Source organism: Diadema setosum, chromosome 8 (assembly GCF_964275005.1).
Source record: "Diadema setosum chromosome 8, eeDiaSeto1, whole genome shotgun sequence".
Lineage (NCBI taxonomy): Eukaryota > Metazoa > Echinodermata > Echinoidea > Diadematoida > Diadematidae > Diadema > Diadema setosum.
In genome coordinates, this window is record NC_092692.1 from 28,035,025 (window position 1) to 28,061,324 (window position 26,300).

General features: G+C 37.0%; 1 protein-coding gene across 1 annotated transcript; it reads right to left on the bottom strand.

The window, feature by feature from the left end:
* Positions 1-350: 350 nt before the first annotated feature.
* On the bottom strand, positions 351-24,522 carry LOC140232360 (nose resistant to fluoxetine protein 6-like). Its single transcript, XM_072312486.1, has 16 exons — positions 24,447-24,522; positions 22,796-22,875; positions 21,560-21,635; positions 19,946-20,106; positions 17,895-17,982; positions 17,286-17,376; positions 16,398-16,780; positions 10,965-11,138; positions 9,694-9,787; positions 8,704-8,983; positions 6,410-6,489; positions 5,618-5,719; positions 4,087-4,225; positions 2,487-2,685; positions 1,576-1,718; positions 351-461 (listed from the first exon to the last, which is right to left on the bottom strand). The coding sequence occupies exons 1-16, from the start codon at positions 24,520-24,522 to the stop codon at positions 351-353; spliced, it is 2,277 nt and encodes a 758-aa protein (XP_072168587.1).
* Between the last annotated feature and the right edge of the window lie 1,778 nt (positions 24,523-26,300).

A 26,300-nucleotide genomic window follows, 5' to 3' on the forward strand; every position in this document is an offset into this window, starting at 1 on the left:
ACTTGAATCCGACACTCGGTAAAACAGCCCACGAGATATTACAACAGGGAGCTTAATGTGTCGGTCTTGATCGTGGGCCCTGTTTGCTTGTAATGTCGAACTCTCATGGGCTGCGTGACTCGTAGGCTGTGTAAGTCGTAGAATGTACAATGACCAATGGGTTGTTATGACTCGTGGACTGTATGACTCATGGGTGTCGGTCTCGTAACATACATCCCGTTACAGAAATGTATTTTGGAAAGATCTACTAGTATGCAAAAGTTGCAGCGTAAGTGCGAACACATCCGTTTGAGTGAGAGCGTGGATGGCCACGGGATGGACTCCACCAAGCTTAAATGTGGTATTTCCACCTACTTCTTGAACATGACCTTCTCCAGTCCCATCGGTGGCATTTCCATGAGCAGCGAGAGAATGAGTCCAGCCATGTAACAGAACACTAGGGTGCCCACGTAGAAGTAGCTCTGCAGGAGTACAGATCAATATCATTGCAAAAACCAATATACAAGAGAAAAATGCACACTCGCAGTTTTTGCAGGACATGCCGACAACCTCTGTCAAGCAATTCGATCAATTTACAGGTGAGATGTATACGACGTCAATCTGTCTAGAACCATGCATGACCAGATAGAAACAGCGTATTTTACAACACAAAGGGATTGTCAATCTAATCAGGATGGTAGCTACTTGTTTTTGTTTTGTTTTTGTTTTCTCCAAGCACATTCGCTCTTGTTGAATGCAGCAAAAATGACCTAACCTGCACACAGCGTTCACAGGTTTGCATCCTGTCTCCGTGTATAATAAACGTTCAATGAATTCCCTACAACCAATTGGCTAGTCCAATAAACACACGCAACTGGAAACAAGTTCTTTTAAATGTAAAAGTCTAAAAAGGTTCTCAACAAATTCCAACTTACAGAAATAATAGGGCTTGTCATCAGATGACCTGTAGTCATCTTATAAAATGAATTCAATACACAATGCACTCGAAAGCACTTTAGATCTAACGTATTTTTCTATATTTTGTTCAAGTGGGTTCTTGCATTTCTTTTTTTCCCCTGCAGATGTCAGGATGAACATGACCAGTAATTTCCAGAAATATATGAACAGCTTCTTTGGTGCAACTGATTGACAAATTGCCCTACATCGACGTAAATAAGCACTGAATTGATCAGTGTTTTAGTAGTAGCCATGATAAAAAATCATGGGCGTACATATTCGAGCAGGATTCGAACCTACGACCTCCTGATCATGGCTACTACTAAAACACTGATCAATTCAGTGCTTATTTACGTCGATGTAGGGCAATTTGTCAATCAGTTGCAATGAAAACACCTCGACGGAAGAATTTTCATGAATTTGAATAGCTTCTTTGTTACAAGACTTTATTTTGAGCCAAAAAGAGGTATGATACCCAACATAACATTTTGTAAGAAGTATAAATCATAAAGTATTGGACAAAATATGATTTTTACGAATGAATATAGCAATGAGAGAAAAAATGCGGACTTTGCGATGCTGACAAAATATTGCAGCTTCTAATCAAGATATGGTTGGAAAAAAACCCCCCAAACTTACCCATGACAAGTTTCCCCAATGAAAGAGCGCCTTGCCACTTAAGAGGACGTTGTAGATGACAAGGGGATGGATGAGATAGGTGCAATACGTCAGACGACCCATTGGGATCCAGAAATTCCACGTCAGAAAAGTGTTGACGACGCCTAAGATAAACAATAAAAAAAATAAACAGCATGTGTTTGTATTTGTGTTTCTTCGAATATATCTGTGTGTTAACATAAATTGTATCAACCTCATGTTGGAGATCATATCTGCTTTTACGTGAATAGGAAAATCAAGACAATTAATGTGCAATATCTAGGACAATTATTGTTTCTTTTTTCCTCATCCGCATTAACTTTGTTCTTATTTTACTCTCAAAGTATTGGCTTTTTCATCACTAATTCTGTTTTCCCTTTCCTTTTGTTAATCATTATACAAATTGAATTAAGCCGAACTTGGATATATCTAACTTCACTTTGTTTTTCATGCAAGCTGTTGTATTTTCAGTATTTTTTGCTTCCGATAATATGGAAAGTAATAGTGGTAATCATTAATAACGATAATACTTCAGTTCGGAAAATCGCTGATTAAAAAAATGTGTCAACGCATATAGCACTATAAACTAATGTAAAAAAAAAAAGAAATGGAGGACGGGAACAAAGGATGCACATAATAATTCCTTGTTTTGGACTCCCTTTGAGAGCAGTCATTCAGCTGCAAAAGGATTTTAACCCTTTGTATGTCACATTCATTACATGTCCATAGGTGTGTGCATGTGTGTGTGTGTGTGTGTGTGTGTGTGTGTGAAATCGACACATTTTTGCCTAAGTGGCACAGAAAGGGTTAACTAAAGTTTTAGGAGGGTGGAACTTTTAAACGAAATAAGTTTAAACATGTACATAACTGACAATGAAACTTCGAAAATTCACCTCCGCAGTCGTTGACGCATGCGAAGCAGATCCAGCCGATGGCGATGGACCATGTGAAACGAGTGAGCCCCTCCCACAAAACCGCCTTGTACTGCTCGAACACGAAGTCGGGGTCGGTCGGGTTTAGGGCCCAGTAGAGGCCGTAGACGCAGGCAAACATGAGAGCAAAGGCCACGATCCAACCGGGAAGATAGATCCACTGATGAAAGAAAAATGAAGAAAGTAATGTAAATTTGAAACGAATGTGCCAAGTGTAAAGTAAAAAGGGATCAGAAAGTCAAGAAACTTTGTGGTATGTTGAAATTAATAAGTAAGGATAGAAAGAGACTGGACGATCATTATCTTATGTACATCAGGGCTCGGCAGTAACGGTGGCCCGGTGGCCCGGGGCCACCAAATATGAAAGTCGGGCCACCGAATTTCAAAAAAGGGCAAATTTGGTGGCCCGCCTCGGGCCACCAAAATTTTTTGAAAAGTATGTCAATAAATTTGTAACTTTTTGCGCCGGAAATTAGCAGTTTTGTTCAAAGGATGGATGAAAAGGACTGAATGAATGCCTGAGAGTTAGTGTTGCAAATTTGTTGAAGTTTATTTATGAGTAGATATGTCCAACTTCTAATTCTTACTATCATAAATCTTAAATATTTGACTCATTAAAAAAAAAAGGACTTTTAATATTTTTATTGTTTTTTTTTCGGGACACCAAATTTTTCTCTCGGGCCACCAAAAATTTGAAATTTAGGGTTTTGGTGGCCCCATCGGGCCACCAAACAAAAAAGTTAGTGTCGAGCCATGTATACATGTACTTTCATTATTAAACAGGAAATCTACCCATTGGCAAAACGAAAGAGAAACACGTTTCCTACCATGCCTACAGAACGATATAAAATGACAAAAAATCGCATAAGAAATTCGAAAGATATGATATTTAAAATTTCCTTTTTTTAACATTTATTGACCAGTACTAATATGAATATTCAGCGCGGCAAGTTGGCGATGTCATGCTCTCACAATTTCGTATTCATTTCGTATACAGAAATGACAAATAAATATCATACTTTAGCCGTATGACTGTAAAACTTGCCTTAAAAATACCCAAAATAAAAAAGAAAAGATGTTAGCTCTGATATGTCTTGATATGGGAACATGCTTCTATTTGCATTAGCTAAAAATAACAAAAATTCCGAATTTGATTCGATTGATTTTATTTCATATCTTTTTTTTTAATAAATGAAATACAAAGTTAGTTGAATGAAGTAGCTGAGCCCAGTATAATTTGAATCTGACAGTTGAAATAAATAAATGATTAATTCAAATAGCAAATAAATTTCATATGAAATTATGATATACATGAAAAATTGTGAAGGTATGACATCATCAACTCACTAAGTTGAATATTCAAAGGGACTGGTGAAGAAATGTTTTTCGTAAAAAAAATGAAATTCTGAAATGTCATATCTTCCTTTTTTGTCATCCAGTTTTTGTCATTTTGTATGATTCTGTAGGTAATCATTTTCTCTTTTGTTGTTGTTGGAAGTTTATACATTTTGGGGTAGATTTTCTCTTTGAGGCTAGCCAGCATGAATTCGTATATACCCACCCATGGCATTGACACCTTGCGGTCCCTAGTGTAGAACATGATGTAGCCGACAAACATCCCAACAGTGTAGGAGTGAATTCGCGTGTATGGTTTGGTGTAGGTGATGTCAGTATCAGGGATAGGCCGGTCGTTATACTTGCTAGATAGTAAAAAGAAAAATAAATAAATAAATAGGTGTCATGTAATAAGGATCAACAAGTACTTTTGAAGTATCACATCAAGCAATTATAACATCATGCATTATATTTACCGTATTCATATTACAAGTACGTAGTATAATCAATCTCTAACTATCCTTCTATCTACATGTTGTTAACAATAACATAATTATTGCATACTATTATGCGATTATTGCCTACATACGAATATCAAGATTTAGTAATGAACATCTAAAAATAATAACTTTTACCATTTTCGTTTTCTTGATCAGTATAACTTTAACCTTCATTGCCGCTACGGCATTCCTCTTCCCTAGTATCAATCGCCGTATTCTTACTCATTGCCACATTATGCTAACACACCCCGGCCCAGCTTCATCTCCACCTCGATTTTATTTCTGGTGTGTTGAATTTATTTGACGTTTATCTTAAAAAAAAAAAAAAAAAAAGAATATTTCCGCCATATCCATCTATATAGGTCACTACGATCATTGTTCTGGTTTCCAGACCACAAGACCAGACAACAAGACCATGAATTCTTGCAATCCTTTGGAGACGAGACATGTGCAAAAATCCAAGAAATATGCAAAAGCATCTCGCAAATACAATGTACAATTCATTTACTTCAGCAATAATATATTACCTATAAATGGTAGAAAAAGTACGTCAAAACTGTGCATGAACATTTGCCATTATGACAGATTTTCACCAAATTTGGCAGGTAGCATCATTAATGGGCTCTCAATTTGTTTTAACGATGCATATCTCCTCCTCATCGGGGGTGGGGACAGGGGGAGGGTGTCAAAGTCCTTAAAGGAAACCCAGACCCAAAGAGCTATATGGACTGAATGAAAGCAGCAACATTAGTAGAACACATAAGTGAAATTTTGAGGAGCATAGGACAATCGATGCAAAAGTTATTAATTTTTGAAATATAATATTATAAAGAGAATTCCACGAAAATTCATTTTTCTTAAAAATTCCACATTCCATTAACTTGATACTGACATAATCGTGTTTAAGGGCAGTAATTATTTCCCTTGCTTTCTGAAAGCGGTTATTCAAGTGCTCTTTTATTACTCAAGAAAAATGAAAGCATGTTGAATCTTCTTTATATTTTCTTTATATTGTTGTCCACACGTCATGATGTCATAAACTCATGTAGTCTCCTATCCAGTAGTTCCAACACCAAAACGGTAAAAAAATCATAACTTTTGCATCGATAGTCCGATTTTCCTCAAACTTTCACTGATATGTTCTACTAATGTTGCTGCCTTCACTCAATCCAGGTTTCTCTTTTTGGTTTTGGTTTCATTTAAACTAATTTAAATAAAAAATCAGCTCAAGAACCCAAGGTGCTTCATTTCACTCACTCTCCCACGGGGTTGATGCCGTAGTACCACTTGATACCAATCATGGATCCAATAGACACCGCGGTGACGGCAACTATCGCGGCGACCCCAAGCTTTGGTCGTCTGAACAGAAGCGTATAAGAAACCCATTTACTCCGATATGATAAATAATCCAAAGCGAATGAAAAAAAAAAGGAGGTAATGTATGGAAACGTAGTAAATTTTGGTATTTGTCAGGGTTCGTAAACAGTACTTGAAATCAAATACAAAAACAGTTTTCGTAGTCGCAAAAAGAATTACTTGTCGCAACTTGTCTCAAAGAAAAATGTTGTAACAACTGAAAAGTGAAAATTTAATTGCACATCACGGAAACCTTAACTTCGTTAAAATTTGCAACATTTCCAAACATTCGCTGCTTAAGTGAGATATGCCTACCTTCTTAACGCCTTGTCAGATGGATTTTGACAGCCAGCAAAATGAATTATAAAGACCAAAATTGTGCAGAAAGATTTAAGAAGCTTAGAAAGAGCAAAACTTTCCGTGCTTGACATTCTTCATTAGCTTTCATTTTGAGTATCTTGTTAATCTCTCATCTGCCTCTTGGCTGTATCAATACATGGAGCTATACTGCTTGAACTTTTGACAGTTTACGAACAGTAGCCTGTACGGCAGATTGAGACTTAGGCCAACATATTGGAAGACTTTTTAAAGAAATTCAGTGAAAGATAATGTAAATGATCAAACTAATGTGCATTAAAACAAAAACAAAACAAATCAACAAAACAAAAACTGTATGATGTTATCATTACGTACCGGTAGAGGAGAACAATTATAAAGGGGCTCAGCAAGTAGAACTGCATGTCGCATGCCAGGTACCAAGCCCAGCCGAAACACTGGGGAAAAGGAAAATAGCATTAACAAAAATCGAGTTACAAAAAGAAGAGATATTGATGCGAGACACCATGTAATCACCTATACTTATAGCCCTATCACTCATGTGCTACTTTTAGATTTGAAATTGTGTTTGGCAACGTTTCAAAAAGAGACACGCTGAAGCAACAGATAGCTTTATGTATTTTGTATGTAATCATATTTGTGTGTTATATTAACAGGGTTCGACTTCAGTGGTGGTCCAGTGAACGGGCGACACCAAAAATTTATGTTGGGCCTCTAAAATTTCCAAAAAGATTATCTTTTGGTGGCCCATTCAGGCAAACTTTTAGATAATTAGTGGATTGTTACGTTTATTTTTTATTTCTGGCCACCAAAATATCACATTGAAATATTTTAGAGGCCCGAGCAAGCCCCGAGAGAGAGAAATAAAATGGTGTCGAAGCCTGGATATAACGAACTTGGTCTTGGGGCTTTACAGTCACAGAGGTAAGACGAATTTCAGTAAACAACACATGATAGACTTCAAAGAACCTGCCAATGCAAATAATAATAATAATAATAACAACAACAACAACAATAACAATAATAATAATGATGATGATGATAATAATGATGATAATGATAATGATGATGATGATAATAATAATAATAATAATAATAATAATAATAATAAAATTTAAAAAATGAATTTGCCAAAAATGTATGTCTAGTTTTGTTTTTGTTTTTTTCAGGCAAGCTGCTCATTGTTATGGGCACATTAAAGGGGAATTAATCCCAAATATACAAACGGATTGAGCGAATGCAGCAATATTGGTAGAACACATCAGTGAAAGTTTGAGGACAATCGGACAATCTGTTCAAACGTTATGATTTTTTTTTTTATTTTGGTGACGAGACTGCTGGATCAGAAGACTACTAGATCATGGCATCACATAATGTACTACGATTTAAAGAAAACATTTATAAAGAAAATTACACAAAATATAATTCCATATGAAAAGGTGCAGATTTCGTGGACTTTTTACTGAAACATGTCAAGGGGTAATATTTGTCGCCTTGCTTTCTGAAAGAGGAAAACCTAGTGCTCTTTCATTATGCTAGAAAAAATGGAAATGATGTTGAAAATAAGTCAACATGTATTTCTAGGTTTCATGTTCCTTTTTTATGAATCCGCGGAAAGACGATCAAGCATGACTTTGTATTTAAAGACGTATATTGATTTCTTAATGATTGATCGTAAGAAGATTGATTATCATTTTTATTTTCAAATTATCTCTCTTTTTTGGGGAGGGGGGAGGGGTAGGATTTAGTTAAGATTATAGGCCTATACATAATAGGTTTTCATGTACAGTGTGTCCAAAAAAATTACAATCCGATTTTCGCATTGATAACACCCAATATGATTAAACTGTCTAAATATTACTTGAAGGTCTTAAAATATAACATCTTAGCTCTATTTTGCAGAAAACCCCATTCAATTTGGTTAAGCGGTCACGGAGGAATGTGGATTGTTGTAAAGCATGTCATGAGTCTGATTCTTCCAAATTTAGCACTTCGATGCTCTTGTGTGTGAATACAATAGACGATTGCAAAACCTAGAGGGAAGAGATTCCTGACATCCTCTACAAAATTCCTCATTTCCCTTAATAATGATAATAATAACAATTGTTTTGGATATAAACTCCAAATTTTATTGTCCAAGAATGGAAATTCATTTTGCCCAATTGATCTCGGGCCCGGCAGCCACTGAGCAGCGCCAGATCGACGTTGCTCTAACCTTTTCAACTGTTGAACGGCAAACAAGGTAGCAGCAACTCCCATCTTTTAACGTCTTTTGGTATGACGCGGCCGGGGTTTGAACCCACGACCTCCCGATTGTGTGAGGGCAGCCGCTCTACTCACTGAGCCAACACATCTCTTTGACCACTGAAGCAAATCGAATAGGGTTTTCTGTAAGATGTGGGCAATGATTTATAGCTTCATACTAGATTGATTCACTATTTTTAAAGATATCATTGCGGAGCTCCTGTTTTATTTTATTTTATTTTCATTTTACTTTATTTTTTTTTATTCATTTATTTTCTATTTTTAATTTTTGTTTTGTTTTGTTTTGTTTGTTTGTTTGTTTTGGTTTTGTTTTTGTTTTTGTTTGTTTTGTTTTTTTTTTGGGGGGGGGGGGGAGGACATACGGTATATTGTAACGGGGAAAGTACCGAGTAGTTGTTGTCTCCGGGGAAAGGGTATAAGTTGTTGATGTAGAGAGGGTACGTCCACCAGGTTTCTCGGCAGTTATCGCGTATAAACTGGTTGTAAAGGAAGTCGAGTAGAGGACCCTGGCCGGCCATGTGAATTCCCAGTGATACCCAGAGAGCCATGGCGCCCAGGAGGGCCGGGGTCAGGCGCCAGTAGCGGTGGAATACGTACATCGCCCAGTTCATTTTGCCCTTGGTTTTGGTGAGTTTCTTTAGCGTGACGTACGTGACAAGGAGTCCTCTAACCAGAGAGGAGATTGAAAGGGTGCATGGTGAGCAAGATTAGTCATGATCTAGGAGGATGCACACATATAAAATGCGAAAAATTCTTTAAAGTTATGCAAAACACTTTTTGAAGGCTTAACTCACTGCATTCCAACCGAGGACTTATGGCTTATCCGAGAGCTTGGTGTAGACCTACAAGATGGAAACAAGTCCGAATTTACCTAATCCGCTCAATTCAGCTAAGGCAATCTTTTGATAAGTCTAAAGCCTATAATGGGTCACCGGGTCCGCGAATTACCTATCTGGAGGGCGAATATTGCAATTAACTTCTGCTCAGAACTAATGATGCCATTTGTCTTCAGAGGGCGCTATCCATGATCAAGCTATTTTATATACTTCCGATGATAGCCGAAAGCCTTCTTTAACAGCTTGAACTATTTCAATACCTATATCGCTAGTATGATACTGTATGGCATCAACATAAATAACAATGATAATGATAATAATAATAATAATAATAATAATAATAATAATAATAATAATAATAATAATAATAATATTATTATTATTATTATTATTATTATTATCATTATTATTACTGTTATTAATAGCGAAAATCATTATAAAAATAATGATAATTACAACAATAATAATGATACTAATGATATGACAATAATAAAAATGATAATAATTCTATGCATTTCTTCGAGGCTTCAAATGTCTTACCCTATCACGAAAAAAGTGTCCACGGAGAGGGTAGAATGCCTAATAGCCATCATAGGAAAGCTGAGTGAGTTCGTAATCGCATAATAGTAGTTATCTGAGGCCAAGAAGAAACAAAATATAAGGTACTGTCCGTTAAGAAAAGATCTAGCGTTATCATAACTATACATGGATATACTTTCGATGCCTATTCTCCATGAAGCATACGAAAATCTACGAAATCTAATTTGTTTCATTAAATCAGATAAAACGATGACCAAGATGGCCAAGTACATACAGATTCTTTGCGATAAAAAGAACACGTAGGGGACTATTATTTTCTTTGATTGCTCTGGAGGATTTCCTGGTAGAGATGAGTGTAATATGTCGCTCGTATTCGTATTACTATTGACATTTTATCATTACCATCGTTATATAATTCATACTTCGTCATTTTACCGTCATCGACATTTTTAGAACAAAAAGGCGGGAAAAAGGGGTCATGTCCCATTGAGCACCAGTGAGAAGAAAATCGAACACTTGCGTGAAACTACCTCGTGGTGAGTCTGTTTTGTCCCATAAGAGCTCTTGTTATTGTTATATGCATTCATGTTCACGTCCCTGTTAATGTAAATGTTCACATGATACAATTACTAGTAACTATACATTGTATATTTGTCTCTGTCCTTTTCCCCGTCCCTGTCCCTTATCTCTGCTTTGTATCTTCATCTATCATAATTTCATAATATTACTGCATTATTATCATGATTAGAGAGGATATTGATTTGCAGATGGCACACTCGCCACAAGTGTTGTACTGCAGCTAGAGATGATCCCCCGGTATTTTCAAAATGATCTCATTGTTATCTGTACTTTTGTACATCGTCTGCTGAAGTAATGTCATTGAACTGGGAAAAAACAGAGCGGTGAAATAATAAACGGGGGAAGAACTAATTAAGAGGAGATGAGGAATAAGAGGAGACAAATCTGGGAATACGCCTTACAAGCAATGGTTCTACATAGATTCTTCATATTTCACGTCTTAATTGTCTTATTCGTTGGATACGAAATTCACTCATTCAATGTCTTGTTATCTTTATGATTTGTTTTTGAAAACATTATGAGACAATAAAAACAAACAAACAAACAAACAAACAAACAATAAAAGACCGGGATAATCATGCACGAAGAGGAACGAGAAATTCAGGGGGAATGAGGATTGAAAACTGAACTGAGATTAGCAACAACAACCGAAAATTGAAAGAGAGAAAAAAGAGAGAAAGAACGAGTCTGACCGATCTTTTGAGAGCCGTAGAGGAAGAGATTGCAGTGCAGGAGAATGACCCAGAACATACTGAGCGTGCGCAGACCGTACAGCGCGCCGATGTCCGATTTGGAGCGCTTGGCGCTCAGGAGAAACTTGAGGTTCGAAGCCGCGGAGTAAGCCATGAGGATTCCATCGATGGTCTCTACAGGCATGAATCAATCACATTCCCACCATTTATAGAAGAAATGATGGGTGCATGAATGAATGGAATGCATGCAAATGAAAAAATGTTCAATTATGTCCAGTCAAAGATAAGTCATTGCAAACCTAACTGGTTTTTCAACAAGTCAAATGTGACGTCAATCGTTATGTCATTATAAAGCAAAGAATCTTTGGGTGTGTTTAAATGACTTATGTTTTTTTCATGCCCTCCTTGGAAACTACAGGCCAATTAATTAGGTGATCCGAGTATCCTCTCGGATCACCTATTGTATCTGTACGGATTCTTTCTTCTTCTTCTTCTTCTTCTTCTTTCTTTATTTCTCCCCAAAAGTTGTGCAGAGGTTAGCTCAGAAAGTGCTATGTCTATCAAGTTCAAACTTATACCATGTATGTATCGTGTTCCAAAGACGGCAATCGAACTAAAATCAAAGTGATCAGTCGACCGTGACGTCACTATGACGTCATTATATGAAAACACATTCTCAATCATATCTCATTAATGGAATGAAGTTTTTCAATGAAATTTACGTCACATATATTTCAAGTTATGTGCATTTTACTCATGTTCTCAAAATTCACATTTTCTCTTGATACGTGCGCGTACGCGCGCGTTGAAATATTTGTATGCTCAAATCGAGCTCAAATTTTTTTTACACACGTTTCAGACCATTTGGAGCATTTTTTGAAAAATTGAAAAAATCGGACGGACGCGTACGCGCGCGCGCATATACGCACGCACAGCTCATATGCAATAGAAATTTTCAGTTTTTTCACACTTATCGGCTGCCTGAAATGTCAAGGAATATGTCTACCAAGTTTCAAGTCAATCCGACTCAATATGACGTCATACGGGCCCGTCAAAGTTGAAATTCCGCGCGCGCGTCAATGGCGATATACAGTGCAACTATGCCAAAAAAATGACAATTTTAAATCCGATTTTACTCGTCAGGATGGACGGTGACCCCCCATTTTCTGTACATATTTTGAAAGCTGATGAGTTGTACATGTCATTTCATGGAGTGGCAATGCTGACAAAATGATTAAAAGATATCAAATTTCTTAATAAAGTAAAAAAAGTAAATTTTCAAAATGACGTCATCATATTTCAAGTTCATTCGGACGTATCTCACGAGTCTTCTGTCAATTTTCACCCAGATTTCAGTATGATGTAGCTTATTTAATGTTCTTTCAAACATAAAATTACAACATTTTGATTGGATAACGGTATCACCTCGTAAAAATGGATTGAAAGTATCCTTGTAAAATTTGACCAGTTTACGTGTTATCTCTATGGGAGAGCAGTTTTTCTGGCAGTGAAAATTGACATGACTATCTTTTTCGAGCACTAGCTCACTTATGCTTCGGTGAATTTTTCCCAGATTTTAGTATGTTGTAGCTGAGACTTTGGGCTATCGTAAGTGTGCCCTCCATTTTTTCATACGACGTCGGCATCACGTCGAAAAACTTGGTTGAAAATTGCATGTGGTTTCGATGCAGCGTCATTTTGCTTAATACATAGGGCCTATGGAGCATGAAATAGGTCATTGCATAGCGCATCCGACTCGTAATCCTAAGGTCCCTGGTTCGATGCTCACCCCTGCCAGTTGTTTTTAAATTTTTTTAAACACTATTTTTTCTTCTTTTTCTTTAGTTAGTCTTAATCTCCTTTCCTAACTTTATCTTTTTAGGTGATCCGAGTATCCTTCGGATCACCTTCTGTATCTGTACTGATTCTTTATTTCTGGACAAAAGTTGTGCAGAGATTAACTCAGAAAGTCCTCTGCCTATCAATTTCAAAATTATACCATATATGTATCATGTCAAAAAGACGACAGATTTTGTAAAATCATTGTGATCAATGGACCGTGACGTCACTATGACGTCATTATATGAAAGCACATTTTCATTAATATCTCATTAATGGAATGGAATTTTTCTATGAAATTTACGTCACATATAGTTCAAATCAAGCGCACTCTACACATTTTCTCAAATTTCAGTTTACACTTAAACCGTGCGCGTACGCGCACGTTAAAATATTGACATGCTCCAATCGAGCTCAAATTTTTTTTGCACACGTTTCAGATCATTTGGAGCATTTTTTGAAAAATTGAAAAAATTGGACGGACGCGTACGCGCGCGCACATATACGCACGCACAGCTCATATGCAATAGAAATTTCCCGTTTTTTTACACTTATCGGATGACTGAAATGTCAAGGAATATTTCTACCAAGTTTCAAGTCGATCCGACTCAATATGACGTCATACGGGCCCGTCAAAGTTGAAATTCCGCGCGCGCGTCAATGGCGATATACAGTGCAACTATGCCAAAAAAACTGCCAATTTTAAATCCGATTTTACTCGTCAGGATGGACGGTGACCCCCCATTTTCTGTACATATTTTGAAAGCTGATGAGTTGTACATGTCATTTCATGGGGTGGCAATGCTGACAAAATGATTAAAAGATATTAAATTTCTTAATAAAGTAAAAAAAGTAAATTTTCAAAATGACGTCATCAAATTTCAAGTTCATTCCAGCGTATTTCACTAATCCTTTGTCAATTTTCACCAAGATTTCAGTATGTTGTAGCTTATTAAATGCTCTTTCATTAACATAATAACGGTATTTTGATTAGATGACGGTATCACCTCGTAAAAATGGATTGAATGTGATCTTGTCAAATTTGACCAGTTTACGTGTTAACTCTATGGGAGTGCAGTTTTTATGGAAATGAAAATTGACATGACTATCTTTATCGAGCACTAGCTCGCTTATGCTTCGGTGAATCTCTCTAAGATTTTAATATGTTGTAGCTGAGACGTAGGGCTATCGTAAGTGTGCCCTTCGTTTTTTCATACGATGTCTGCATCACGTCAAAACACTTGGTTGAAATTAAAGCTTATCTTCCATGTATTGAAGTATTTCTTTCTTTCTGCAACTTTCTTTGCAATAACTCAAGAAAAACGGCCTCTATCACTTTCATATTTTGCACATGTTTAGTTCATGTGACGTGAATTATTTCATAAAATAACAACTACTTGATCGGACACCATCTTGGGTATGTAAATTAGGGTCAAAGGTCATAAGTGTTTCACCCTGTATCTTAGTGAATACATGTCCTATCTTTCCCATATTTTGCACACGCGAAGACCATGTTACAAGGATCATTTCACAAAATAACTACTTTTTACTCAGATGCCATCTTGTCTGTACAAATTGAGGTCAAAGGTCATATGTACTTCTTTTTGTATCTTCGTTATGACGTGTTATCTCTGTGGGAGGGAATTTTTTTTAATGTGAAAATTGACATGATTGTCTTTATCGAGTACTAGCTCACTTATGCTTCGGTGAATTTCTCCCAGATTTTAATATGTTGTAGCTGAGACTTTGCGCTATCGTTTTGTTTACTTCGTCTTTTCATACGATGTCGGGATTACGATAAAAACTTGGTTGAAATTAAAGCTTATCTTCTATGTATTGAGATATTTCTTTCTTTCTGCAACTTTCTTTGCAATAACTCAAGAAAAACACGCCCTATCACCCCCATATTTTGCACATGTTTAGTTCATGTCTCGTACATTATTTCATAAAATAACAACTACTAGATCGGACAACATCTTGGGTATGTAAATTAGGGTCAAAGGTCATAAATGTTTCATCGTGTATCTTAGTGAATACCTGTCCTACCTTTCCCATATTTTTCACACGTATAGACGATGTCGCGAGAATCATTTCACAAAATAACCACTATTTCATCAGATGCAATCTTGGGAGTGCAAAGGTGGGTCAAAGGTCATATGTACTTGTTGCTGTTTCTTCGTTATAGTGTATACAGAATTTGGTACCTAACATGGCAGATATGACTCCCTTTGCTAAATGAGAATGCAAACATCACACGGCCAATGTCTCTAAACACAGATGAAACTTGTATGGTCATGCCTATTGCGATCAGGACTCGAATCATTGGTAAAAAAAATCGGATCACCTTAATTTGTCAGTGATGACAAATTACAATCTCTAGTTCTGATTTTTTTTCATGCTTCTCCTTCAAATTTCTATAAAAATAACACAATTTTTCTTTATTTTTCTTTCTTTCTACTACTTTCTGTGCAATAGATGAACAACAACAATGGCTATTAATCCCATATTTTGCACATGTTTTGTTCATGTCACGTACATTATTTCATAAAATAACAATTATTTGATCGGACACCATCTTGGGTATGTAAATTAGGGTCAAAGGTCATAAATGTTTCATCCTGTATCTTGGTGAATACATGTCCTATCTCTCCCATATTTTGCACACGCAAAGACCATGTTACAAGAATCATTTCACAAAATAACCACTTTTTGCTCAGATGCCATCATGTCTGTGCAAAGTGCGGTCAAAGGTCATATATTCTTCTTTCTGTATCTTCATTATGACGTGTTATCTCTATGGGAGTGCAGTTTTTCTGCAAATGAAATTTGACATGACTATCTTTTTCGAGCAATAGCTCACTTATGCTTCGTTGAATTTCTCCCAGATCTTAATATGTTGTAGCTGAGACTTTGGGCTATCGTATTTTACCCTTCGTCTTTTTCGTACGATGTCGGGATTACGTTAAAAAACGTGGTTGAATTTAAAGCTTATCTTCAATGTATTGAGATGTTTCTTTTCTTTCTGCAACTTTCTTTGCAATAACTCAAGAAAAACAGCGTCTATCACCCTCAAATTTCTGTATCTTAGTAAATACATGTCCTATCTCTTCCATATTTTGCACACGCAAAGACCATGTTACAAGAATCATTTTACGAAATAACCACTTTTTGCTTAGATGCCATCCTGGCTGTGCAAAGTGGGGTCAATGGTCAAATATACTTCATTCTGTATCTACGTTACAGTGTATACGGAATTTGGTACCAAAGATGGCAGGTCTGACTCGCTTTTCTAAATGAGATTCCAAATATCACACGGCGAATGTCCCTAAACACAGATGAAACCTGTATGGTCATGCCTAAATTATGTATTTGTTGCTGTATCTTCGTTATCTAGTGTATACAGAATTTGGTACCAAAAATGACAGATATGACTCCCTTTTCTAAATGAGAATCCAAACATCACACGGCCAATGTCTCTAAACACAGATGAAACCTGTATGGTCATGCCTATTGCGATCAGGACTTGAATCATTATTAAAAAAAAATCGGATCACCTTAATTTGTCAGTAATGACAAATTACAATCTCTAGTTACCAAATGTTTTGCTCCTCCCCTCCCGGTCCTGTCCCGCACTGTCTCCCCCAGCGTGGAGTTGCTCAGAGCTCCGAGCGTTCTCATTTGGTTCTGACTTCCAGGCGGTTCCCAGGGACGTTTCCACGACGACGGGATCTTGGACTGGCGGGTCGACGTCGCCAAAGGAGCGATACTTTTCTGCTTGGGTGTCCTGCAGTGGTGTCGTCGGGCAGGCGGTCGTGAATGCGAGGTTCTGAGTACCGCCGTTGGTGAAAGACGACTGGACGCGATCATCGATGGGGATCGTTTGAGTCGGTGAACGATCGTTCATGAAGTGCTCGCGCAGGTAAAGATCGTAGATCGTGCCGATCACGACAAGGGCGGCAATCAAACTAAATACAGTCCTGGATAGAGAGATATTTGATCGAAGCAGCTTTCACTCACAAGCAATATACGATAACTTGTTAATGCACAGTACATTGATTATTTTCTTCCATTCTAGATTTCGGTATGAATTTTAGTTGCTGCTGGTGAGTTTAATTAAACATTATGGGAAAAGGCTGATCTGAACTGAACCGCTAATATCAATCGAAAACAAAATAAAACAATAAACTACACTGAAAAGTCCTGTATTCATAACTATGCTGCTATACATCTATATCCTCATTTTGTGAACATTATTAAACGACAAAGCGGCTTTTTAAAGTCTTTTTCAGTCTTTGAGGTTATAACGTTAGTAAAAATATCACTCTCTAAAACTTTGACGAGATGTAAAACTCTTTGCCAAATTCGCTTACATTTTGCAGTGTGTCTGATTTCTTATGGCATTTCAGATAATGACGTCTGGCAGTTGGCATCGTAAAAAGAGAGAAAGAGTGGAATACATAGTAAGTATTCAGGCTGACTTACAAGACTGCTATGGCATCAGCCTTCCAGGGCTCCGGCGCAAAGCAGTTGAAATTTAGTTTCGGATCCGTGACATTGAACACAATTATAGACACTGCGGGTTCGGGAGGAAAAGGTGACAATTACAACGAGGGACCCTCATGTTACTACTTATAGGCTTTGCACAGTGATATCCGAGCTGGTTGTTAAGATAGTTGGCCTTTTCTGTTTGATCTGTACTGTATACAAGCTGTTTCGGTTTTAATTTTAGAATAAAAAATACTATCCTCCAAATCAAAGCTACTTCGTCAAGACTGTAGATGACAAACAACTTCATTGAGCATGCTGAATTAATAAAATCAATTTTAGTGACAATAGTAAGGAAATAAGGTTACGCGATAATGATAAGATGTTAAACAAAAAAAGTAAGCTGTAAGACACCATGTTCTACGACACTAAAACCGTGATCTTACCATTTAAACAGCTTTGATACCGAAAATATATCAGCAATTCTATTACATGTATACCCCAGTTCATTTACTTACCTCGTTCTCGTAGAAACATTATACCGAAAACAAATCAAGACTTAAAACAAATCAAAATAAGGGCATAATCAAGTAAAGAGTTATTTACTCTCATCGGCGATTACGTTGACCTCCTCCCCCGAGCACGAAGACGGCCAGCACGTTCCGACTTGGATTTGTAACATCGAGTCCGGGTCCTCCAACACGCCAAAGATATAAATACCAAGGTATGATGTTAGTGTTATTCATCGCCATGGAAGCTGGTTCTAAATAACATCACCTGACCCGATCTGTGAGCACTATTGTTGCTAACCATGCTCACACCTGCACGGTTCCCTATAAAACTCCTGTTCCCTATATCAAAAGGTAATGACTGCGACATCCATGCACTCTTGATAATCTATGTCCTCATCCATTGCATGTCTGTTAATCACAGATTAGATGATATTTGATTTGATTTGATTTGATATGATTTGAACGATTTGATTCGATTTTTTTCTTTCCGCATTTAATCAATAACAGATTGAATACAAATGTCAAACGCACAAAGACAAGGAATAACAATTTGCAGTGATTTAAAACGATAATATTAGGTTTTCCCGGTCAATTTCATACTTTTGTCACTCAAATGCATTAATGTGCATTCAAATTCATGCAGCGCACGCACGCAAAAATATTCGATCTTTCAAATTCAGAATCCGAGCGATCAATTTCATTCATGGACGTTCTATTTCGTTTTCGTGAAATCAAATTCACGATTGGGCATTCAATTTCAAAATGCGAGCACCGACTTTCCTACTCGTGCATTCAAATTCATGCGATAGTCACGTGATAGTCCCAAAGAGCTTGTTTGGAGCGTTCAAATTCATTTTAGGCGATCAAGTTCCTACTTCGTGCAATCAATTTAACGAGGAAAATGGAGTAGACTTTTAAGAAAGAGAAAAAGGCCAACACAACCAATAAAGGCTTGCATACAGTGTAATATTATGGTTGTTTACAGGTTCTACATTGTTCTCTGTTCATGTATTCTTTGCTTTTCATCTCAATAAATTTCAAATTGCAATGTCCAATTAGCAGTGCATCCAAACAACACAACGACTAGTAATCATATTTCTTGGTGATACTGCATGCTGACAACGCCCAAACACCAACCACATAATCATGATAATGACAATTCATCAATTTAATGACAAACTGACACACAATGATCTCACATAGTCCCGCAAAAGTAAATCAATAAGACAGCAATACACTACAAACAACACGTATAAAATGTTAAAGTATAATATATCAGTTTCAATATAGTCGAAATTGTGTTTTTTTTCCTCGAAAGTGTCAACCAACCCTCCGTATTATGTTCGTCTGTAGGCCTATACAGTGCCTAATTTTTGTTTGTTTGTTTCATTTTCCATCAAACAAGGTGGCTGGATAACCCATATTCAGCTGCAATAGCTGGTCTTCCATAATATGGGGTCCAATTTGATGTTCTTTGCGATGAATAAATGCAGTGGGAACTTTTACGTGCATGAGTTGTGACTCTCTTACACATGGGACCTCCATTTTATGTCCAATCCGAGGGACATGTGCCTGTAATTAAGTGCGAGTTCAAAATTGTCAATGAACAGGTGGACCTCTACTGCCAAACAAATAATCATCATAAATCCCAACACATTCAAAGCCAAATAAGAAACACATGCATACACGACCCCAAACTAACTAAATTCAGGACTTCTTTTAAATTGAATGCAGTTATTTGGAACATGGTTGCCTATTCACGAATTTGAATGACCGACGAGATTCCGTCGCCAGCTTGACATGAATTTGACTGCTCATTGATGAAATGCGTGCTCCTCTCTTAAATTTGAATGCTCCGATAGTGAATTTGAATGTTCCGATATTGAATTTGAATGCTCCGATAGTGAATTTGAATGCTCCGACAGTGAATTTGAATGCTCGAATAGTGAATTCGAATGACTGGATTTTGAATTTGATTGCTGATTCAGTGCTGCGAGCGTGGAATGCGTGAAATCGAACGCTCGGAATAGGAATTTGAATGACAAAAGTATGAAATTGACCGGGAAAACCTATATAACATTAAAGGTCTAGTTGTCTACAGAGTTCTTCAAAAGCCAAAAGGTCACAAACTTTATTAGCTCTTACCTCTCCGACTTCCGTCATAGCCATGCAGTAGCGGGCGTCAAACGGAGAACCACTGGCGTCGCCTTTATTAACGTCCAAGCACTGCTCGATCACGCCGTACTCCACGGCGGTCCAGGTGAATTCGACCTCGACACCGGGCATATCACCGAAAGACGTGACCACTGAATTAAGCGGTGAAAGTGTTGAACAAGAGTCAAGTGTACGGGGTGGTGTGCGACGTTAGAAAATTACCCTCCCCCCCCCCCCCCAGCAAAGAGGAATCATGCTCTTTGTGTGTGTGTGTGTGTGTGTGTGTGTGTGTGTGCGTGTGTGTGTGTGTGCAAGTGTGTCGATTGGACTAATATGAGATTTTTGTTCATGGCGGGTTTTTAGCGAAATGCTGTATTCTCAAGACGCATTTAGTGAGCGGTGTGTGTCATGAAACAGATATTGATTAGTTTGATCAGATTGATCAATGTACCTTTTTTTTCCTGAGATTTGTGCAGAACTTTATATCATTTTTGTATCCATGGTCTGATTTGAAAAAAAGGAAAAAACAAAAATCTTATATTTATACCTTTTAAAAATGTGATTCAGCAGCACAAGTGTCAGGGTAATGAAGCAGATATTGATTAGTTCATCAAGATCACTTTTTCTGAGATTTATGCTGAGTTTTATATCACTTTCATATACATGGTCTGATTTGTGAAAAACAAACAAACAATAAAATAACAATAATTATACAACACCGTGTGTTTAAAAAAAAGAATGTCATTCAGCAGCACAAGTTAGAAAAACAGCTGCTTATTCTTGTTCAAACTAATTTCATTGAGAAAAAGAGTCTGATGTTGAATGAAATTCAAATAGGGGCCTAAAGAACATCATTTGAATAGATGTGTTTGTGCGTTGCTGTTGTTGTTTCTCGTTCCGGAGAACAAGAGTGCGAAGCAAAAATAATTGGCTTTTCCTTAACTGTGTTGAGTGTAGTGAAATTTACAAGTCGAAACATATCGAAAATATTATACTGTATATGAAAATGGATGATTGTTACAATATGCTTATAAGGTTAACATGAGTAGGGTTCAAGCGCTAAATGGATTATCTCCATTGACTTGAGTGTGTATACATTGACGTCGATCGTGTATAGTCAGTCACGCACTTCACACACACACACACACACACACACACACACATGAAGTTTATGAATGTGCATATAGGGCTCTCACTGCTGCTGTTGTTAGTTTTTTTTTTCTGTCGAAGAAGGGTAGCCCGTAGAATGATACGGGATCATCCCACTAGACCGACACCCATGCACGAGTCATACATTCCACGAGTTCGACATTGAAAACAGGTTCTTGAGTCATACAACTCACCGTAGTCATGGGTTCGACACAGGGCAAATAAAGCCCACGAGTTCGACACAGGTAAAAACAGCCCACGAGTTCGACAGATACAACACGGGACTTAATTTGTCGGTCTCGTGGGCCTTGTAAGCTTAGTGTCGAACTCATGGGCTGCATGACTCGTGGGTGTCGGCCTCGTGACGTGCACCCGAATATACACGTTCATTTCTCTTTATCATTTTCTTTATTGCAGACGAAGAATCTCCCACGACAATACGTTGCTTGTGCTTACTTTTGCGGGCGTAAGTTGCTCCAATAGCCAAATCTGTCGAATACTGTTGCAGATCAGTCAGACATTGCGTCGGATCCTGAAAAAATAGAGGGATTTTTCTTTTTCAATCTTATGACACATGGCTTATATACGACACGGTAGATCGCAAACATGGGTAGACCCTCTCCTATTCCCTTCGTTCTGGAAAGAAAACAAGTCGTAGTTTATGCTCTGTCCTTCTTTTGTTGCTTTTTCTTTTATTCCTGTTATATTCCTGCTCATTTTGTTTTCTGTGTCATTTCGTGCAATGTCATGTTCTCAGTAATGGTCACGTGATTTAAGATCTCACCCATAAAGAAATGACATATTCTAATCTCTTGTGCTACTGGCTTATGATGAATCTGAATACAAACAAAGCTGGTAGCACATTAATATCAGCAAACTCTGCTCGACACTATTGGGAAAGTATACGAGATGTGTATTAACTCACCCCGAAAACAAAAATTTGTTTTTTTTTTTTTATCAAAAAGTCTAAGCGGAATGCAGTCACAATCATTGTTTGTAATTAGTTGTTTATGGAGATTAAAGTGCAATTCAATAACATACTTAAAGGCATAATTTACCATTTGCAGATGAAAGCATTAGTGCTTTAAAATAGTTCTAAAATGTGAGTTAGGGATAGAAACAACCACTGTCAAAATTTGAATCCGTATAATCGATGTTAAGTGTTGTTAAATACACAAAATGTGAACAATAGTTATAATAAAAATGTTTCCAGACTAAACCGTATACAGTTACGGTTTACTGAGAAAAACCCTGATATCTCCTTATATTTTAGGTTTTATTGGAAATATTTCATATGGTAGGATGTTTTATGATACAACAGACCTACACATATGCATCAAATGTGATATCTTGAACATTTTTGAAATCACTGCTCCCAAAGGTAAACTGGACCTTTAATTTGACTTGCGTAAAATCAGAGGAAGAGAATATCACCACATGATGTAGGAAAAGAAAATAGAATATCTGTAAAAGTGGATATTTTCGCGTGACTAATTTTTCGCGCTTGGCCGGGTCGGAAGAGTTTCGCGTGTTTTTAATTCCGAGGAATCAAGACATCACGCACAGGCACATATGGCAAGCAAAAATATTCGCGTGCTTTTATTTTCGCGCTAGTTTCTGGTTGCGCGAAAATTTGAACACCGCGAAAATTTCCACTTTTACAGTAATGACATCTCTGGTATCCATTCTCACCTTAGTATCGTTCACCATCTGATCGATTACAACCGGTCCAACAGAAGGATCGGTTAGAACGGCGTAAATAGCCCCCAACGCTGTGTATAAATGCCATATAATATGGCAAAGAGAGGGAGAGGGGAAAGGAATTCAGAAAAGTTAGCCATGGACAAGACGGGTCAAGAAAAGGTGAAAGCAAATATACACAGGAATATTGTTCCTTTACACTGCTTTTTACATGCAAATATAACCCAGAGCGGATTAGTAATCAGTCCTCCGAAGGGAATTTAATTTCATCACGCGAATTCGAGAAAATAGTATACAAAGACTACTTAAGGAGATCTCACCACATAAAAAGTCGTACTGAAATTCACACATGACCTTTTTTATTGTACTTGTCCAATATTGTACTCAATAGTTAGTGATCTTTGCTTAATTTCATAAACCTTTTTCCAAGTAAACACACTAGAATGAAGATATTCTATTTTAGCTTGTTTAGTACCGTCTAATCGTTGACAGATGAAAATTAATGATATTGCACATGAACTAAGTTTGATTTATTTAAATCACTGATTGTCAAAGAGTTACCTTCGCTTAATCTTCTTCTTCTTCTTGCGTATGAGGCAGTGGCAGCTAAATAACGTCCCTCAGTTAATTATGAATCGTGTCAATATGTATTCTCTTTTGGCTTAATTTAAGATGGAAGCCTGCCTTACTGTTTCTCATTAAATTTTACATGAACAAGGATTATAGTTATACTATAGTGTACATAAGAACACACGAAAACTGAAGCTGCTCAAATATTTATTTCAATATTCTAATTTCTTTAAAATCTCATTATTTGAAGTTTATTTTTCTTTTTTATAGAGTGAATCTCAAAATTCACATCTCAGAAATTCATGTGAATGACTTTCACTGGCATGAGAAGCAGCGAATTGACCCTTTAATGTGCCAATGAATCAAATCTTTAAGCCTACTACAATAATGAATTACTGAATGCAATAACTCTCTTAGTTTCCTATTTCTCATTATAACGGAAATTGCTTCACAAAGAATGGGATCTTGCACACATCATTTAACAAACTCTATACTTGATTTCTTTCCTTACCGAACAATGGGTGTGTGCCTCCTTAACTTTCAGGCTGAAAGCTGAAAATGAAATAATCTATATAATATATATATGTATGTATGTATATATATATATATATATATATATATATATATATATATATATATATATATATATTATATATTTAAGAAACTATATCTTACAGTATTCAATTGCTTGACTAAATTCAATTGTACATATGAACATGAAATTAATGGATAGCTCGCAGGGGGTTAAGCCACTGGCATTCTATATAATTTACATTTGAATGGAACTGGGAAAGTTCCTTATATGTTGTTACACTTTGTGTGGGTGTCTGTCTTTCGACTCATCTTAACTGGTGTAATTACAATCGAAAATTAAAGATCAGTTCCCATCTCGCTTTTGACGTCTCGGGAGTAATCATGAGATAAAATAGTCACAAAAATAAACCAAAATCTTTCTCTGTCTTGATGATACATCATTACGTAAGAAGACATCACATTTTCACATCATGTTTTCTTATCTACAATAATCTATTTCGATTCTTTTCTTTATCAGAAGGATAACGGAATATGTTACCTAGTTCTTGCTGTGCGTGACAGGGACTTAGTGCAATCCACAACACCACGGCGATGAGTTGGGCTGATGATGGCATTCTGTTGAAACGTCCACCGCACGTGGTCTCCCAGGAAAAACAAAATAGAATAGATTCTTAAAATGAGTTCCAAGCTCAATTGTACAAGTTTATAACAATATAAGAAGTAGACGTCTGAGTTCTCGAGCGATTTTATTATGGAAACATACAAGTAGACCTGTATACACCAGTGTTATGCTAACACCTACCACCCTACGTACCAACGCAACTACGGAATGAACTGGTTGGGTCGCTTCAGGGGCGGATCCAGGAATTCCATAAAGAGGGGCGCACGCAACCTTCCCCATTTTTTTTCTCTTTATTACTTTTGTTTCAACAAAAAGAAAAATAAAGAGGGGGGGGGGGGGGTTGGCGTGCGCCCGGTGCGGTCCTCCCTGGATCCGCCACTGCGCTCGGCTATGCCAACAGAACAAAGTACGCACTTTCAAAGGAAGAAAAAATATATTGATATAGATTGACAGACATGCAATTCAGAGCGTTCTTTGGGGCCATTTCCAGCAGGCAATAACGCATGTTATATCATGGCTATTTTTATTTTCTTACATGTAGACGACGATGACTGGCAATGACTTAAATTCTGTCCGTCTCCTGTGTAGTCCAACAAATATAATGTTGTATAGCAGAATCTGGTCCGTTCCTTTTGAGAATTAAACTTTCCCTATTGGAAAAATACTCAAGTACGATGGTTGTCTACCCGCTATTGCATCCAATTTGCAATATTCCATCTGGGTCAAAATGTGTGGAGATCACGAGATCATCACAAATATGACAAAAAGACACACCAGGGGGCATTTCATGAAGCGTTTTGTCAGACATTTCTTCTGACAAAATGTTATATGCCACTGAAATCCTTGCATCTGATTGGCTGAGAGCAAATTTGTCCGACAAACCTGTCGGACGAAATGTTTTATGAAATGCCCCCCTGCACACACGCACACACACACACACACACACACACACACACACACACACACACACACACACTCACACACACACAGGCTCTTGCATCGAAGATTGGTGCGTACAGTATATTTTTAGGCATTCCTTTTAATGTATTAATTGCGTTGTGTGTTACTTCTATTAACTTAACTTTTATCACAAGATTGAATACAGTGAACTACAATACCAAAGAGTTTTACAGGCAATCGCGGAGCGCCTGAATACATAATTACTTTTTTGTTTACCTACTTTGTTTTATGAAGTCACGCACATTATTTACATTTCACACAGCTATAATGCGCTCACGTGCAAATGTATAAATAAAAAAATGACAATTAGGGACACACTCCCCTCCGCCTAGTTACCTAAGTTATGGACCATGAACCATCATAACTCCAAGAATAATCCTTGTTATAAAATTGGCTTTAGAACTCTGCAATCTGATTGGTCAAATTATCGTGCATTGATTTTTGCTGATCCATGTAAAAAGTTGAATTTCTTGAATTTACTGGTCTTTTATATAAAACGAATGATGTACTAGGCCTATATAATTTCATATGGACCAGTGAGAATTGGATGGTCTCGTTTATTTTAACAGTTCCAAAGTTAATCTGAGCATCCAATTCTCACCGATCCACTCATCATTCTGTTTATCATTCAATTCAATTCAATTCATTTCAGTTTTATTGTCCGTTTCTGGAAATTTGTTTTGTTTGCATGCATACACGTTACATAGACATGATAGACATATAAGAGATATACAGCAATACGATATCAATGTCATTATCAAAAGTACATAACATTAAAGAAAATATTAATCTGTATGAGTCAACATTGTG